General features: G+C 42.4%; 3 protein-coding genes across 6 annotated transcripts in view; 1 reads left to right on the forward strand and 2 right to left on the reverse strand.

The window, feature by feature from the left end:
- LOC132912798 (facilitated trehalose transporter Tret1-2 homolog) overlaps positions 1-13,192 on the reverse strand; it is a 121,654-nt gene extending 108,462 nt beyond the window's left edge. Inside the window, exons 1-2 of one of the 4 annotated variants that reach the window (XM_060970553.1) lie at positions 12,892-13,192; positions 11,889-12,301 (exon numbers count right to left, since the gene is read on the reverse strand). The gene's annotated coding sequence lies outside the window, so the exon portion shown is untranslated. Of the gene's footprint in view, positions 1-11,888 lie in introns of all 4 variants that reach the window. The other 3 variants (XM_060970550.1, XM_060970551.1, XM_060970549.1) reach the window with 3 other exon arrangements.
- Positions 1-19,981, forward strand: part of LOC132912830 (mediator of RNA polymerase II transcription subunit 20) — a 143,862-nt gene that overhangs the window by 113,770 nt on the left and 10,111 nt on the right. The gene's annotated exons all lie outside the window — the stretch shown is intronic.
- The window catches only part of LOC132912764 (histone-lysine N-methyltransferase, H3 lysine-79 specific), a 51,548-nt gene continuing 41,038 nt past the window's right edge, over positions 9,472-19,981 (reverse strand). Inside the window, exon 12 of the mRNA XM_060970472.1 lies at positions 9,472-10,687. Coding sequence (XP_060826455.1) covers positions 10,663-10,687 — 25 coding nt within the window. The 3' untranslated portion in view covers positions 9,472-10,662. The remainder of the gene's footprint in view (positions 10,688-19,981) is intronic.

Genomic DNA, 19,981 nt, shown 5'->3' on the forward strand with positions numbered 1-19,981 from the left:
TTGCTCGTGATACAGGGATCTAAAAAGAAAGAACGAGCGACTGCAATGTCTCGATGATCGAACCTGACACAAATTGTCTTCAGCAGTGTATAATTCTACGATGTTTTAAACGGATGCCAAACGCCTTTTGTGTAAAGTAATATTTTATCTACGTTAATCTTCGCTTTTCCAATCAGAATAGAGGAATTGAGGGAGAAGACGAGTCGCGGACAGGATGCTGGAAATTCCAATGACTCGATCGAACCGGAAATCGCGGCCTTTGAACGCTCGCGTTCGCGTGCTGTCGCGAGCTTATCGCGCGACGAGCAATAGCAGCCGGTCGCGAACGCGCTGTGCAAAGAATAAATAGCTTGCACGCGAAACGTCACTTTTATGGGCCGGAGCTTTTAGTCCCCGCTGTAAAAACGTCGCAGTCCATTAGTACTCGCGACGATACGAACGTCACCGCGGCTCGCTGCGCATGCAAAAATTCACCGGCCGCTTAATAACATTTTCTCGTTCGAACGTCTCGACGGATAGGCCATGACCATGTACCGGGTGTTGGGAATACTTTTTCGTAAGTAACTACATAGTAAAACTGAACTTGGACACATCTGCTGGAAGATTTCGCGTTTAAATTTTAAATGTCGATACTGGTAAACGAGGGAAGATGGTAATCTTTATGGCTACCATCTTCGCATTTGCATGCAAATCTCGTCGATCGTTCACTGTTTTTAAGCGAAGGAATGAGTTATCGGAAATGGAAACGGGATTTTTAGTCTCCGCGTGTGTTGCTTGCTTGATGGTTTAAGGCTATTTATACTATCGCTCGTAAATGTTAGGACATTTGTGGAAAATGAGCTACAATCATTAGGAAATTATTGAAATCTCTGAGAATTACTATCCCGGTTGGTATCTCAGAGTATAAGGAAGTTGTATACACCCGGAGTATGAAGAAGTACATGTTCAATAAAATGTTCAAATAAGTATCTCATCAACTGTGTATAACAATAAAATAAAATTCTTGCTCGCTTCTACGTGTGTACACACCGTGACACATTCAGCTTATCTGTTTCAGTTTTCTACCCTGTTTATCCTCAATTTCTCGCACATTTTATCTAACATTTATCCTACGATTTCTACCAACTTTTTGCTTCGACAGTCTCTCCATACCGATTTCCTCGATAATCGATATCAATTACCATATTTTCTATTAAACCAGACGTCTCAATACTTAGACACGAATATACCTACATAATTCCACTTTAACTCGTGAATGACTCAAGAAAGCACCAAAAGCTCAATCCGCGATGCTACCAATTACGATCAAAGAACGCATCAATAGAATATGATCATAAAATCGATGATTTTCCACCCCCATTTTGACGATTCCCTAATTTCCCTTAATAGACGAAAAAAGTAGAAAAATACGTAAAAAGAGGGAGAATTCGCATGCAAAGAGGAGAAAACGTTGGAAAAGGAGGAATGGAATCGAAGCAATTTTTCTGCAATCTCTTGTGTGTGGACGGTGCAACGAGTGCTGGCCCATATCGCGTCTATTTTCGCGCACGATGCGATCGTTTCGCGCGAACGAAGGTCTCGGGGGTGGTTGGTCGGGTGTGCCGCGAGGCAAGGGGTTGGTTCACGGTGGCCCGGTGGCACGATCAAGGGGAAACTCGACGGAAAGTTGGGCAAAAGCAAAAGGGAGCGCCGCGGCCGGAGATAGCGGTGGCACACACGCCGCTGCTCCTATTGTTCTTCGTTTCTGAGAGGCCGAAGCGCTGCCAATATCGGAGCGTTCCGGCGCAATATCGGGTCACGAGGTCCGGCCCTGTTTCTGGCAGACGGTGATAACTCAGTCGACGACGCACCCACGCCGTACAACCGTCCTCCTCGCCGTCGCCGTGATTCAATTTACCGTAATTACCCACGGATTAGCCGACGCGGCCTTTCGATACGCGACCCTTGCAACGCGTCCGCCGGATTAGAGAAGGGCGAATTTTCCTCGACGAGGATCATCTTTGGCAACAGTGGCAACTTTGGCTCTGGTTTCCTACTTCTCTCGGTACAGGTGGAATTCGTAATTGAAAAGTTAGATAGATGCGAGCGAAAGTTTCGTGCTATGGCAAATAACAGGAATTTAATTGCACTTTAATCCCCAAGTTTTCAAGTTTTTGGCTAATTTTTTATTTAGATATTGCATATGGAAATTAGACGAGTCGTATAATTTGGACGGTACATGGAATGGTAGCAGAGCGAACGTTCTTTCTATCTTTGAAGTTATTGTTTAGCAGATCATTAGTGTTGATCATCGCTTCTAAGAAAACTCTACATCTGGTCTTTAGTTTTCTCAAGCAGTGAAACTAGCGCATAGACAGAAGACTGTGTCGAAGGCAAACCATAAATTGTACACGGGCAACGTTGGCTTCAGGGTTTTTCAGTCATAGGGTAACACTGCTAACGAGCGGATCTGGATCAGCTCAATTATATTCCAAACTTTGTATTTACACTTTGTATTTAAAATATATATTTTCTACCTTAGAATTTATCCACGCGTTCCTTTGCATTCACATACATCTAATAACCTCGATAATTAGAAATCAGATAATGCGACAGCGTGAGTTTTATGATACAGTATGACATTAACGTTGGAACTCTCGAACAAGACTCAGAACCTACACGCTCGCTGTATACCGAAATCATTCGATGAATCCGCATCTATTTATCAAAGTGGACAAAGAATTCTTTGTCTACCTAACTAGAACCTCATCTCTGCTGCAGCTCACGATCGCACGACAAGCAAAGATCCACGCTGTTAGTCGCCAGCAGCTATTTCAATCTCGTCGTCCTCCATGCAAACTCGATAGCCGATGTTATTCGATTGGGGGCGAGAAGCTCTCGCGTCTTCTTAGTCGACCGATCGGTGGTGGGTCCTTGATCTCCCTGACGAAAGAGCGAGAGAAAGAAAACGAGCAGGAGACGTGGGTGCGGCTTAAGACTCTCGTTGCGGGAAAGAGGGATCAAAAAGTTTTTATCCAGCCGCCGTTTCATAACTTATTCCTGTGTACGAGCGACGAGTACACTTTGTGAAGGCTGGCAGCGAGCACAAAGAGGATCCTCTTTTTATTCGCCGCGGCCCCGGCCACAAATCCTACAAACGAGCCGGGACAAATTATGTTCTCTCGCTCATTTTTTCCTTTCTCCCTCGTTCTCCAGTTCCTTTTCTAATTACCCATCGGAAGGAATTACTCGTCGCGAGGATAGCGTATGCCAAAGGCTGAAGAAACGATGGCTGAGCAGAGAATAAGCGTGGAAGTTTAAATTTCAGATCAAATTGGGTTAAAAAGCGAGTGGAAGCATGTGTCTCGAGAGAGATGCTAAAAAATAGTATGATTATAGGTACTATTGTTTAAGCGGAAGAACGTGATGGATCCGTTTGAAGTGGAAAGTAGAATATCTCGAGCATTTTTCTTCCGTCTTCGCTTTAAAAAAGATAACTTGACCCAGTTTCTCACAAGTATCTCGGTATATGCACGCATGCTGGATAATAAGAGACGAAGGAGATAAAACGGTGAATAAAAAAAAGGGGGGATGATAATTAGGACGAAGGATAAAGGAAAAATAAAGGAGTGGGAGGGAAGGAACGAAAGTAACACGTATTAAAGGAGACGAGAGATACTGACAGAGAAAGTCTTAGCAAGTAGGTAAATTAATCCTAAGTCCCGAGGAAACTTTATGTGCTGCAAGTGCCTAAAATAAAAACCCACGACTTACAAGCTTCATGGCAGAATGGTTTAGTTCGAGACTACCACGAAGAAAACCAGTGTTCGAGCCTCGCTTTTATAATCCTCCGAACATTTTTCACGATAATTAACGATTCTAATCGAGGCTTCCGACCTTTCCCACTAACACTTTTATAGAGCAATAAAATCTCGGCTATAAAATTTAATTGACAATCTAAATGGCAAATTCAGTTCTAAAGTTGCTGCAGAGTTTCTGTATCTAAGTTTCTCGCGGAGTAAATTAAATCCAAGTTCCGAAACAAGTATCGCGAAGTTGGAGTTGCAGAAATTTCTTCGAATTAAAATACTGTAGTGTAACAAGATAGTAGAAAGGTGTGCGAGGGGAAGAAGGGGTAGTAGAATAATTCTAATCTACAATTGTTAACGAGATCTCGAAATTTTCAGTTAAAAAGGTATGCGAAACATGGAAGGAAAATATTAAAAGCAAATAAGAATTTCAAAGAAGTTAAGGAAAATAAAAGATTTTCTTCTCAGATCACTGGCGGAGTCGCGAAAGAGCATGAGATAAGAGATTCATTTAGAAAGAACAAGTAAAAAGTTCAAAATACTTGAGAAGAAAATGAATGAAAGATCCAGAGAATGAGACGAAGAACAAGTAAAAAGTATAAATACTAAAAATGGAAACGATGGAACCAAGCAGAGAGTAAAAAATATATTCCATATACAAGAGAAACTAAAGACAAGAAATACAAAGCAGAGCATCCATAACTGGAGAGTAAGTAAAAAATGTAAATGTAGAAAAAGGGAACAAGAAAAGCAGGATAAAATAGCAAGAAAAATGGGACTCTAACGTTATAGAAAAAGATAATAAAACGCACCATTAAATGCATGCTTTTTAAATACTGTAAAAAATATGAAAAAGTAGTGGATCAAAGTAGAACAACGAAATACGATGGAAAAATAAAGATCGTGAGAAATACGAGTTTGGTAATGCCCTGATTAACATGCAAACGCTTACTTTAATACGCTTGTTTTTAAAGCGGTTCGACTCGACACGGGAAGAATTTAGTCCGAAGAATTCGACGAATTAACGATCAAATTTGCCGGTGGATGTTGCAGAAAACGTGCTCTGTTTCTGACAGGGTCTCCTGGCTCGTGTAATTGATGGCTCTGATCGATGCAATTGCAGTCACGAAGACCATCTTGTTGAACGCGGCGCCATTCAATCTTTCATTATGCAAATTCATTCGGTCATTCAACGAAAATCAACACACTTCATAACTCCTGCTTCCTTCTTTATTCTAAAAATAGCACTTGCTCTTTTCTTAAAATGAACTTTCATCGCAAACATTCTGCGTTGCGAACGTTGGCAAAAAAAAAAGAAGAAAATTTGTGACAGCCGATCGACACAGTCGAAGGCCAACAAATAACGAGAAATTCGTAATTAAAGGCTATTCAACGGCAAAAGCGGAACGATTGGGCGCTTCAGGAAACGGCTTAATGAACCTATAACGCAGCGGTTTATTGGCGGAAAAAGTCTACTAAGCGCGTCCCTGAAATTGCTTCCTGATCGAAACTAATTGACCGTCGAACAGCTGCGCTGTCGCGCGTGTTTTTCCACGTCGAATCGAATAACGCGCGACATAAACCGCGATTATGTCGTACGATGTTTCGCGGATTGACTTCCGCGTCGCTTCATTCAGCAAGCCGACTTTGATTCACTGTAACATTTATTAAATCGTTCGTCGTCGAGAAGATATATTAAATACTTAGAGTACATCCAAATAACGAACAGAAGTTGAAGCACGATATTATTTAATGTTCGGTATATATCTTGGCCTTATACAGGACAAGGATTCAGAGTGCTCTCTTTACCAGGAAATTAAACCTCGCTTCAAACGAAGTCTACAAAGTGCCTCGTTCCTCCAGATTTACCTATTAAACAACATAGAAAGATCTTCCAATACCTTCAACACAGGATTCCAGTCCTTTGAATATATTCCCCGTTACTAAAGTTACCTTTATTCCTCACCAGCAACATATTCTTTTAGCAACTCAGTTCGTTCTTTCTTATACGCGTTTAACATTCACACTGTCGTGTTAGTTTCAAATTTTACGAATACGACCAGAACAGTCGTGTTTCGTTATAGTGCTGATCAAATTTCACGATCTTCCGTACAACACCAGCTTTCTACGAGAAGTATCGAAATACTTTGGCGAGTCACTGTATATGTATACCTCTGGCTTGCCGTTTTCTTTCGAAAAGAGAGAAGAGAAAAGTTCGAGACACTCGTTATCCGGCGCGCAATGATGGCAAGTGTGTCAGAGGGGCAAAGAGGCGCGGGTCGAAGAATTTTCTGACCGCGGCACGGTGATCTTGACCCGCCCTAAGCCAATGTAAAACGAATGCACGCTCTTAGTCTCGTCTGCCTTTGCGAAGCTCGACTTCTTCTTATCGTCGAAGAACGACGTTTCCCCAAACACGTTGCTCAAGAGAAACAGAATTCACCAGGAAACTACATCGTCCACGACCACAAATCAGGAATTTATGGAGCGCGCACGAACACTTCCGGTCCTCCGCGTTCGTTTCGATTCGCATCAATCGACCGGTGCCAAGCGCAATTTACGCGGAGCTATTCGCACGCGAGTCCACCGATATTGTTGTCATTTCGCTCGCAGCTACTCGTGCCGAGACCCTTTTAAAGGGAATAGCCTCGAAAGAACGAGCCCCGACCAGCCAATTTTCCCTTCACCCCCTATACCGGGTGTGACGTGGTTTAATCTGTAAATGGAGGTACCTGTGCTTCAGGCTACAGTGGAAAATGGAGTGGAATCTGCTATTCGAATGTTCTACCGCTTCAACAAACTGCTATTTCGTACTGCTATCTCTCTCTCCCTCATTTTTCCTGTGATCGTAGGTTGCAGGATTTTTTGCCTCCCCTATTTTTTGACACGATAAGGGTGGGTAGAGAGTTAAAAAAAATAAATAAAAGAAGATAAACGCGCGAGAGTGTGTTCGGCTGTGTTTGTCGACGAGTAAAACAGAATTTTAGCAGATTCACCGATGTACCGGTAGGTTTTAAAGAATTTTCACGAAATCTACGCTGTCTATCTGCTTTATGTTCGTCGAATTTAAATGTGAAAGAATATTGCTTTAAACGCGAAAATAAGTAATAAATTATGAAAATTAGCAATATCTAATGTTCTTTGGAACGTGAAAGGTATTTCTATTATGTGAAGCGCGTCAGACTTTCTATAGGATAGTATTAATATTAATTAGGCATATTCGATCATCATAATTCAAAGACACTTATGCAGATGACTTTAGATAGACATTCTTTCTCTATCGTCGTGCGTACAAAGTGTCGTGAAATTTTTAATTAAATCGAGGAAGAAAGGAAGTTCCACGGTCTCGGCGGGCAATTCGCACGGACAGCGTGCAACGCGGCGAATTCTCGCAGGTACACCCTGTGCACGGCTAATCTGTAAGTGTCTCCATTGTAAATGGATGCTGTCTTGCGCGTGAATTGCCGTAACTCATCGTGAGTCGCGCGCTGAACGTGTCAGCGCCTAGATTAAGCCGCGCATTAAATCAGTTGTATCTGCGCCGGTGATTAATTTCAATTATTGTACACCGCTGGGAATTCCGTGGCCAAGTTCGGCATTCTGTAATTGAACGGGTCTACTTGAAAGACGAGAGATGATGACGAACAACTTTAAGATCGAAAAGTTCGAAACGATCGTCATCTGCATTTTTCATTGCAGGTTTGTTAAGCTTTCGAACACCAGTGTGCACTTTTAATCACAGGAAAATAGTAAACCAACCTATCTAATAAATCTCTCGAAAGGGAAAAGAGACGCCGAGGAATTTGAAAGTAGAAAAGATTGTAGAAAACAGTCATCATTTCTATTTTCAATAGCTGATCAATTAAATTTCTATAGGCTAGAATATAGTGCAAGAATTTACTAAAAATAGCAAAATCGTGGAGATTTGACAAATGTTTTGAAAAGGACGATCGAATTCAATTGATAAGATTTCTGTCGACCGAAATTCCGATTAATAATCGATGCATCAGATTGTCCGAAAAGTTTCTTTTGTTTTATAAGGAAATCATAGAAGTACGATGTCTTCTGTTTTATATTAATTTAATGAATTATGCACGAATATAATAATAGAAATAGAACGAAATGGATCATACCTAATTCAATAAAATAATATAAAACAGAAATTGCTGTTCATCTATTATCACCTTACGAAACGAAAGAAACTTTTCGGACAACCTAATAAATGACAGTCTTTGCGTAGAACGTGGTTGTTAAACAATTTAACTGTCACGTGCCAACTGGAAGCCCGTGTCAAGGCTTACAGTCGTGACTGCGACGAGAACACAATCGAAGGCTCGTGAACCGTAATCGATTATGTAATCGAGTAAAATTAGCTCGTAGTGTGTTCCACATAAATAGACTTGGCAGGAAGTTCTTGAAAGTTGGAGAATCTGCGAGTTCCGAACGGTCCAAGCAATTCTCCTCTGTGCTTCCTAAATAAGGACAAGTTAATCGAGATATTCGAATTCTGTCATCGAAATACGTAATACTTTTGATCGTAATAACGTTATGAAGATTTAAAGAAGCTCCGCTCATGTAATATTATTGAGCGAGTCTTTCGTAACTCTATTTTCACAGCCAGGACTACAAAAAGTAAATTAAACGAACGTTCAACGATATGTAAAATCAACCAGAGAGTTTGACAGGGAATCTCTTGAAAGCATAACCGAAGGCGCGCTTTCACCGAAGGATCCAAAATGCAAACAGTCGTCACGGGACGACGAATAAGGGGAAGAAGCAGATCAGTGGCCGCTATTGATAACGCTAGACCATCCGCTGTTTGCGCAGATTAAATTCATCGATCGATCGTACAACGCGAAACGAAAGCCTCTCTACACAACGTGGAAGATGGCTACGGTCCTCTCTCACCAACGTTCTCGCTGCCGTTCCAATAATCCTCCCATACGGCCGGTAAATCGTATAATAAACGCCGTTCCATCCTCTCGTACAAAATAGGAAATCCCTGTGTCTATGTAATAATAACAATGTCGAAGAAAATTCCTCAACTAAATAGGTTCCTCGACTAATCTGTTTCTCCATGCTGAGATACTCTAATTTTACATATTTGATTAGTAGAATATGATAAATTCAAACCGTTAGCTTTCTTTAGTCTTCGTGAAATTATTTAAATAAACTAAGTAAAGCTCAGAGAATTATATGGAATTCTTCTCAATCAGAATTTATATTTTCCTACAACAATCGCCTATTGACCTATTTTTTACTTCAACTTCTAATTGAGAATTTCGAACGAGAGTATCGAAGCTCGGACGATTTTCTAATTGAAATATCCTTTTTTAAAAATCTATGGATCGTATATACCAGTTTGTGCTTTGTTTTCGTTCAGCTGTAAACTTCAGTTACAATCTGTTACGATAGAATCAAATGAAAATTTAGTTTTCAATTTCAAGAAGCTTACGGGCCAATGGAAAAGAATAGCAACATCATTGTCTGTAAATTTACTTCCTATAAAATCCACAAAACCGAAATTACTTTCCCATCGACCCGATATTCCTGTACTCCGAATAAAACATTAAAAATGAAAATACATTCCATCGATAAATCACCATCGTTCGTTCGTTCAAGCCATTATTAATCGTGCAATACTTTAAAGATCTAAAAAGAGTCGTCACGAAATCGATCTTCGTTCGTGATTCCACGCAATTCCATGAGTTCTTGCCTTTCCGTGGACGTCATTCAACCTGCAGTCTGGGTCAGGCCGTTGACTGATTCGAAAGAAGCACGAAGCTGACGAGAATCACGTCGACGAACCGTGCAGTCCGGCTGCATCGACTCGTCAACGTATCCGCAGTGACGATTAATCACCTCGCCCCGGTTTCGATAAGACGCACCACCCCGTATCGGCATCAGAGTTCACGGCGAGCCACGCGACAACGATTCCATTTCATTTTGGAACTTCCACCAGTGATGTCCTACTAATGTTATATTCTAATACGATATTCTACGCTACACACTCGAACTCCTTACGAATATCTTTTTCCCAATTTCTCTCCAGTTTTCTCGATTCTCAGCTCTCAAATCGCAGTACTCGGTTCTCTCAGTTCCCAGTTTCTTAATTTTCAATTCTCAGACCTCAACTTTCAATTCCCATTTCTCGGTTCGCAATATACAGCTTTCAGTTCTTAATTTTCAATTCTCAGCTTGCAGCTTTGAGTTTTCAATTCGCAGTTCTCAGTTCGCAATATACAGTTTTCAGTTCTTAATTTTCAATTCTCAGCTTGCAGCTTCGAGTTTTCAATTCTCAGGCCTCAACTTTCAATTCCCAGTTCTCGGTTCATAATATACAGCTTTTAGTTCTTAATTTTCAATTCTCAGCTTGCAGCTTCGAGTTTTCAATTCTCAGGCCTCAACTTTCAATTCCCAGTTCTTGGTAAACAATATACTGCTTTCAGTTCTTAATTTTCAATTCTCAGCTTGCAGCTTCGAGTTTACAATTCTCAGGCCTCAACTTTCAATTCCCAGTTCTCGGTTCGCAACATACAATTCTCAGTTCTTAATTTTCAATTCTCAGCTTTTCATTCCGAATTCTCAATTCTCAACTCTTTTGACAATTCTCTCGATTCTCAAATTTCTGCCAGTTCTTAATTTTTCCGGTTCAATTCTCGGCTTTCGCCTCTCAATTCTTGAAATTCTCGACTCTTAGTTTTCAATTCTCAGTCCTCTCGAAAATATACCCCCAATGATATTTCTTCTCGCAATATTCCGCGTAGAATCCTCGTGCAATGATTCGTATCACGAAGATTCGACTGTAAAAAGTTTTATCGTTCACGATCGGACGTTGTTCTTGCGTTTGCCAAGCAGATGGCCCGGAAAATGTTTATGCACCGTGTTCCGTCGATGCACTCGCCACCAACGTCCCTCAAGTTCGCCAGTTACGAACTTTCTTTCCCCCTCGGTACTGACCTACTAAAAACGATGCATGTTCGACACACGTTTTTCACCGGGTGCACCACTGTGTCCTTAGATCGACTGCCTCCAAACTTGTCTCCTCTATATTAAATTACATCCAGACCATCTTTCTTCTCCTATCAAGAGTTTCACTTCTTTTCTTTTCCTTTTCTTTATCTACGTTCTACTTTTTGCAATTTTTTTTTAAAGAAAAATGAATTTCATAGAATTTTCAAGAGACACGATGCAGTTTCGTTTGTTTATTCAGCGGTGTGTGCTCGATGGTAGAATGTTTTCACGGCTAGACGCGTACATTCGGGCCTGTCCGTTGCAGTTGCGAGAAAAATCTGTCTGATATGTTGACTGAAGCGTGGCGAGCATCTCTACCGTTGTACCAGATATCCCAGGATATGTAAAAACTCCGAAGGAATTTCGCGATTATGCGGAAATAGCAAAAATAATACTCCTTCTGATATTTTGATTCTCGATAAGTAAAATTTACGAAGAAAATAGATAAATCTATATCGTTCTATCGATGCCGTAATCAATTCGTTCCAGTGAACATGTCTCGATAAATCAATTAAACGCTGCAAATAATTTGACGCCATTAAGCGTACAGTTATTTACATAAAATCGACCAAACGCACCGTATTTATTCGACGACGATTAATCATTGATCCATCAAACTACCATCGTACTTCCATCATTCGAAACTGTCGTCAAAATCATTTAAAAGAAAATCTCATCGATAAACGATTCTCCGTTATCGTTAACAGCGATCCACGATCATTCGTATCACTTTAAAAGATCCTCCATAAATATCTCCATTAACATCTACATTCCGATCTTGAAACGCAGACCACTTTTCACTTCCTTCCCCTTTTCGAACGTAATCTCGACAAACTCGTCGAAGCCTCAGTCGATGGTCGCTCGACGATTTCCTCGCAGGTCACTGGAACGAAACATCACCTAAGAATTCCTCGTTGGTAGAACATAAATCCCTTGAGATATCGCGTGTCTGTTGCACGTTCTACAGAAGAATAAACGGAGGATCGGTGATCGATCGGCTCAGGAATCGCGCGTCCCTTTCATTCTCGAGACGATCAGCCACGACGTTGTTCGAGCACGCAGTGCAACCCTTTCACGATGCATTACCGGTAGAGAAGCAACCGTTCAACCGTGGAGGAGACTGCTGCATCGGCTTTAGCAATTATCGTCGAAGCTGCGATCGATTGTTCGATGTGGCCTCTTCCTCCAGACGTCTCATCCTCTCCTCGGGCTTGCAGCTCGGCTGTGCCTCGAGTTTCCACCGGGATATTCCGCTTCCACCAGTTCAACATTCCCATAGCCCTGACCCTGTTCCGTTCATGTTGTCTTAGGTCCCGTGGCAGCTCGGCAAACTCGATTTTATCGAGCTCGATGATAGACGACGATAGGCAGAGACTTCATCGTGGACAGGTTGAGATTGATACGAAGGAAGCTGGCTGATGTTCATTGATTTCCTCGGTTCGGTTAGACAACTCGATAGAATGCAGAGGATTTAAAGAAAGATTCACCAGCAAGCAGAACTGTATTTAGACGAAGGAAAAATTAATCGAACGGCGTTACGATTATTGATCGGATCGACGGGGTTAATCCGCGTGACGAACAGACGAAATTGAAAATTATTTCGCTGGCCGAAATGCACGTTCCCATTCGAGCGCTCTAGGAGAGCAGCGGATCGGAACGGGTTGGCAAACGAGTCAAGCGATCGCGCGCTAGTTCCTCTTTAACGCAATCAATCTTTCGCCACCGCGTATACCCCGGAACACACAGATAGTAGCCGCGACTGTGCGTCACGATGGAAATAACTGGCCCGTTCTGCTTCTTATTTATACCCCGATCGGCTCTCGTCGCATCCTAACCGATTGGGATCCCTCGAGGGCTGCCTTGGCTATCTCGGGATCAGTCAAACTCTCCCAATTATCCGTGACATTCGTGACTTATCCATCTAGTTAAATCACCGATCCAACGAATTTAAAACATCCGATAACGACCCAGAGTATAAGGATACGTAGATCCGGCACCACGTATCACACCGATCTAAACGTCCTACGATTCTCTGATCGAATAGAAACCCCTATCCCGTTTCTCTTACACTTCCCTCTTAGATACTAACTGCGCTAACACTGTCTCCTTCGACTCTCGCACACTTCTCTACGATTATACTCGAAACGAGCCGCACCAACGATATTAGTTTTGGGATAAGAACGCGAACTCGCCGATATTCGATTATTCAGACGTCGACGCACTGTGATTTACTGTCACAAGAATACGCAAGGGGAGGGAGCGGGATTTTTGACGAAGAAGACAAACGTTGCTCGTGACAATCGCCGTGTTTTCGCGTCGGTCGAACCGCGACGAGCGGGACATACACCCGACGCTGAATCGCGGCCAACTGAGAGGGAGAAAACAGCCCCCTAGATACTAGCGTCGGTTGGCTGTGGCATCGCGCACGGAAACCCCCTGCGCAACGTTCGCCCCAACCCTCGTGCACGAGAGCGCGACGAGCACCGAGTTTCTACGGCCAAACCGGGAATCTCGCCGTCTTCGATGCTCACTTTCGCACTCGTTTATGATTAGTGACAAGTGTACCAGATATAATGGGGACTGGATCGACCGGTTTGGAGAAACAGGGTGTCATATCGACGTTGAAACCGACCGGTGCTATAGAGGTGATATTCGTATATTTAATTTCGAGGGTGGGTTCTCTGAGCGAAGATTATTTAGATTTGCTGTTTCCTTCGTTTCAATTGTGAAATATGTCGTATAAGTAGGTTCTCAAATTTTTCATCGCGCAGTGAAATATTGTACGATGTATGATTGTTAACATCTGTTACGTTATTAATTAAGCTAATTAGATACTCATTTTTGAATGTTGAAATTAATAACACGTGGATCATTGATACTTAATTAATAATATGTATTATTACCTGTTAATTATTAATAACAGCGTGAGTAGGAGAAGCAGTAGAACTGTATACGTCTGCATATCATTTGTATTGTTCTATCACCTGCTTTGCAAAATCTTCAAAACAATATCCGACTGTTCATAATGGAACTACAAAGTACTTTCAAGGTACGATGCATCCCATGCATGGTTGCAAGGTATTTTATAAAGCAAGGAAACCAAAAGAATTCTTCGAACGTATAAGTAAGAGGCAAACTCCTTTGTCGTTGCTTCTCGAAAAACAAACACACATTGGAAAAAAAACTATAAAGCGCAAGAGGCTTCAGAGCAGCCATACTCGCGAGTGTCCCTTCAAAGGAAACCTATCAAAGAAAAACATATCGATGGAGAGACGAAGGATCTGACAGACGCAATTCCCGCAAAAGCAACGCAATCTCATGGACGCGGAATCGCGGAACCAGCGCAATGGACTTAGCAAAGCAATCAGTGAATGAAGCTCGTCAATCCCGAATCGGTTTTAATACACTCGATTGTGCCGGATCGAGAGAGTTCAAAGCGGCCGAAATTCACCGCGATACACCGTGGATTTCAACGAGGTTTCACCCTCGAATTGCCGGTGAAACGCGACCAACCCTTGATGTCGACTCTCCGTGGTGCAACAGACGTTGCAACGCGAACGATGCAACCGAGCAGCGAGAAACGTGGAACAGAAGGAGAGGAGGCGGAAGAGCTGAATGGCGAAGCGAACGTTGCGGCTTTTCACGGGGTCAATCGGTTTTAATTGCGTACTCCGGCCACTTGACTAATTGCTTAGATTGCTTGTCAGATGTTATGGCCGGCCTAATGAAACGGCGGCCTTGCTCCATGCTTTTCAATGGACTCAATGGAGGAATTCGAGGATGAAAGTAGCGTCTCTCGGTGGAAACTGCAATTCGCTGATCAGTGAAAAAGGGACAATTAGACGACTCATCGACCAACCGACTGAATGTACGTTACCATTCGTAAAATCTCGCTACTTCGGTCGTCTTGCAGTCTCGGTGTGTGCGAATTTTACCGGAACGTACAGTACAACGTCAGTAGAGAATTTAACAATTTGGATCAGCTGTTGCACACGTTCCAATTATCTGAACTGTTATATCTATTTGCATATGTTCGTATCGAAAGACTTCCCGTCACCTTGCAGATACATCCTCGATCGTCTGGTTTATAAATAAGAAATGAAAAAAAGCTGAGGATAGGTAGCTTGTCAAATGATCGCAATAATAGCAATCGCGAACATGATCGATGAACTTCATCGTCAGTTGAACCTGACGACGAAGTTGAGTTGAACCTGAAGAATATACCTGGTCGAACATATCATACGCTCTTCAACGTTAACGCAATTTGAATATAATCTTCATCAGAAAAAAGCATCACCCTGGCAGAAAATTCGTCGAAGAAAGAAATAAAGGGAAGAAAAAGTGCAAGCGTTGTTTTGCATAGAGACTGCAGCGTCCGAACGATGGAGTGATCGGTGCGCCAAACATTGAAAACGACCCAGGAGCATCAGCGCGTTCGATCGAGCGAAATCACGAGGCTGCACAACGAGGAACGAGACTGCGTCGAATTAAGGGCCGCAATAAAATACGATTCCACAACACTCATCTGGCCCGGGGCACGCCCAAAAAAGGATTCAACGTATCGGTCGTACGGCTGAATGCAGGATAAATTGCTCGACAATGAAGTCCTCCCTCCTCGTTCCCCACGGCACCAACCGACGAGATTTTTCGTTTCGACCCCGTGCGGCGGAGGGATGCCAGGATACAATGGAATCGTGGTCCGGCCTGTTTGCGTCACGAGAGCTCTCTGCAACTAGGGGAGCCGAGCAACGTGGAAACACGAGAGCCACGTCGACGACTCTGACTCGCGCGCCTCTCGTTATCCATGTTCCACGGAACGAATTCCACAAGCCAGAACGAAGGAAGCGACACACGAGTGTGTCGGACTGCGCCGCGGCGCTTTTCTCCATTAATCATCGACATCGACCCCGATTTGTCACGATTCTTAAAACGACAGCGTAAACACGCAAGCAAGCAATGGGCCTGCAGGTACAGGCAGAATAAAACGTAGCCGATAGTCGTTACGATCTTCTCTTTCAACTGGGATATCGATCTTCCGACGGGCCTACCTCATTTTCTCAGTTGTTCCTCGCGTTTAATTTAACGTCAAGGTGGTACGATGATAATAGGAGGATTACATAAGCCGAAGAGGAAAAATAATCTCGTATCGTTGGTTGATTTAGAGAGACACAGATTTAAAAGGATAGGCAATAGGTGGAACGAGGCTGGTGAGAAATTAGAAGGCGTAACAAACACGAGGTCCTTATCGATCAGCCGGGACGTTTAACTTGGTCCACATCGTTCCAACTTTCTGCTTAAACCCTAACATTATTATCAAAGTCAATAGTTGGCCAAACTATTCGTACAAATACCCTTATGCCGGTGTAATCGAAGGGAGAATGAGACACGGTGGAACGGTGAGAAGGAGCAGAGCTAAGATGATAGAGAAAGGAGAGAGGGTCGCGTTTCAAGAGGGTCACTTTTCTCTTGCTGCTCGTTCGATCGGTCGACAAGATTTGCGATCGCTTTATTAAAAGTTGCAGCTGCTGCCAGCCGATCGACGATGCCTGGTCAAAGTTTATAAACTCGATATCCCTATACTTATTAGCGAGAAACAAGAGAAAGACGAAAATGACAAAAGAAATAAGTTTGCTCTGTGAAAGCCTCTGTCGGAAGTATTTCGATATTCCCATCTCTCTTCTTTCGCCGATACGAATGCACTCGCGGAATTTCCTTCTCGGCGTCACACAAGATACTGTATTTCCGCAAGAACAGAATAGAAGCTTGGTTGCCTTTTTGCAACTTTTAATATCCATCGCGTTAGTGGATGGAAATTCTCGCATTGGAGGAATGAAACACGCTCATCTTACGATTTGCCAAATCCGTATTTCTCTTTTCTTCTTCCACTCTCTTTTTCCCACTGTATCGTAAAATGTTTAGTTTGAAAAATAATAGCGATTACGAGGTGACGTCGTGAGAAAACGACCGTTTAAAGGGGTCCATCGATGAACGACAATCTCGATAGATAAGTCTCAATCTTCTAGTCGTTGTTAACGAGAACACGAAGTTGTTGGTTTACTTGGCTCATAAACCTACATAATGACAAATCGACTATCTCCTTGCGAAATATCTTTACAAGCGATAATATCTTTACCAACGTACACTGGTCGGGAGAACCTATTAGCGATCTAATATCAGGGATAGACGTTATTCGTTTCGCATACCGAGTTAAATACGTTACCAGCCAAAGATAGATCCGTCTCGTCGATCTTAACAAATGACACCCATTTGTCAAAGATACTTTTTAGCCTAATAAATATTACGCCTGTAGAAATGCTGAAATGTAAAATTAAATCCTACGTCATCCCACACCCTGAATACGCTACGTGTTCTTCGTGACTCAACTAGCGTACATCGCTTGAATTAACACGTCCGAAACCATCTGGCAATAGGACAACAATGAAACAACATATACATAATATGTACCGTGTGTTCCGTGTGGTCATTGAAATCGTTTCATCGTATTTCTATCGCATCGTTGATTTACGATTTATTTTCACACAGGACAATGCCACTATTATTCGACCCACAAAGCTGTTCGTCTACGCGAAAAATACCACTGCGCGTATTTTTAATGGCTGGTTACCATCCCGAGCCAGCATTATTTTTATTTAAAAGTTACCACGAAACCAGAACGTATTTCAACCCGCCACGCGCGTTTCTAAATTCGACGCGTTTGAAAAAAGAAAATTGATAACTCGATCGTAAATTCGTTGGAACGTTGAAAGCCCGCGAAAAGATAGCGTGACAAAATGGTCGAGCCAGGGCCAGCGACGTCATAGCTGAGAAAAGGCCCTCTGAGAGATGAGAAACGTCGAGGGGCATTAATTTACGTCCGAGTTTCGCCAACGTTTCTCTGTTAAAGAATATAAATTCGCGATCTCGCGCCGCGCGGTTAATGGAGCATCGATACTTGAAACGCATAAAGATTAAGCATCGTCTACCACTGTCGCGTTCCTTCTTAAGTCCGACGCTTTTAGTCGTCCGTTCAAATTCCTCGAACAAGTCGGTTTCATCTGCAAATCGTCTAAATTTCTATTGTATTTCCTGCAAATAATACGAAGATATTCTCATAATAACAGGATTTCCGAAACACAGTCTCAATTTGTACGGTATGTACGAAAGCAAGGAGAACGCGTTTGATCAGAATGAAAAGTCAGGAAATCGATATATGACAATTATTATTTCCATCTCAATCTACTTATTCTGATCTACGTAATTATATTTCAGCCTTATTTCATGCTGCTAAATAAACAATTTCCTATCGCATCGTACACAATTGAACATCTATTACGTTTAATTCTAACTGCTGTAAGTGAAACCACTTTAGAAGCGACTTGTACACAGTGCAAGAACCTCTCCGCGTCCAGTTGCAAAACTCTCGGCGAACAGCCAGACTTCGGCGTGACTATCGAGGCAGCAGTATTACCGATATTTTATCATAGACGTTTCAAACTAGAGCGACGCGATCCGCTGACCCGATACATGCAAGTGTCTCGATATGGACAATAAATTAGAGATGGACGTTCCATCCAGTGCGTATTAATTCGTCGACCGCGGCACTTGAACGATTCGGGGGAAAAATCACAAATTCGCGGGCCTCGTTCACGCGTTCCACGGTGCGGCATTTGAACGAGGATCCGGGAAAAATATCAAAAAACGTATATCACGAAGCGAGTGAAAGTATGTTTATCAAATCTCTGTTAGTACTTTCCCTAGTCTCTGGCTCGGTTCAAATATCCTGGACATTTATTCCTTTGTGTAACCACACACGGTGACGTTCAAATTGATAGTGCAGATGTCGGGAACGATATTCCCATTTTTTCGTAAGTACAGAAATCATTTATCCTCTCTTCCGTTTACTTAGATATCGCGCTGATAGTAACTTAGTAAAGCACAAAGTTTCGACGTAACCTTTGCAATTTTCTTGCAATACCTCAACCGAGTCGCATTGCGAATAGATTTTATTAAAAGAATAGAACATCCGGTATGAAAGTTTACAGGAAGAAGAGTATATAGAAAATTAATACAAAATCTTCTTGACACGGAACAATCAAAATTACGGGGTGGTTTGAATCGCTTTTTAAAACTGCCCTTCAAGGAAAAAGAAATTTTCAATTGGAAATCATATCTTTCAAACGATTAGATTTTCATGTACAAACGATTTTTTAGTAATCCTCTATCGATTTCGGAATTGTTATATTTATTTACATTTATATCATTCACTTACAGACTGGTCGATATCATCGATAATATAATAAGATGAAAATCGGAAAAGCCGCATTGTGCGCCGGGCCAGCACGTAACTCCATTTATCGACCAAATAATTCGCCGCTTCGTACAGTAACGCTTCGTTAATAATTTCTAGCGGCCAAGTGAGCAACCGTGAAGCAAAATGCTCGCGGATCCGCGATGTTCTCGCCCCGAAATTCGATTAACGCGGCTGATAACTCCGGACAAAGACACGTGCAATCTCAGCGGCGCGATCGCTCAATGAGAGTAATTAATGGCCACGTCTGGACCTGCATCGTAACGATAGAACTCAAACGCGATAGATTGTGAGAATGGTGTATAACAGGGTGAAGAAGAACGACCTCGGGATAGAAAGTGAAACGATTCCAGATAAAGGCAAGGGGAGAACAGAAGGAAATGGCAGAGGAATAAAAACGAAGGGACGAAATGTGATGAGAAGAGGTGACGGATCGCAAATACGTTTGGCGGGGTGGTATTACAGTCGAAGAATTGCGGGCGGAGATGGAAACCGCGTGGTCGATACCCTGACCAACTTTATCTCGTAATTCGTTACTAACTGCCGTTTTTTATGAGACCTATTTCACGGCTATCGGACGTGCTGCGATAACGAGCTGCAATTGCGAAGCTGGACGTGCAGAGTGGCGAATACACCCGATATCCCCAATTACCTTCTCTGGCGATCGATGGACAGATTAATTTTTTGCCAAACGCAATTCAACGCGTGGGTGGCAAATCTGCGTGCCTTTTTCGTTTTTCCCTTTCGCGATTGCGAGTTATGGTATTCTTCCAAACTGTTGAATTTCTCAAGTTTCGTTGCATGAAAATTACGTTTAACGTATCTTGTAATAATAGTTACTCTTCGATCGCAAGCTTTCCTATTTAAAAAT

Source organism: Bombus pascuorum, chromosome 12 (assembly GCF_905332965.1).
Source record: "Bombus pascuorum chromosome 12, iyBomPasc1.1, whole genome shotgun sequence".
In the NCBI taxonomy this organism is placed as follows: Eukaryota; Metazoa; Arthropoda; class Insecta; order Hymenoptera; family Apidae; genus Bombus; species Bombus pascuorum.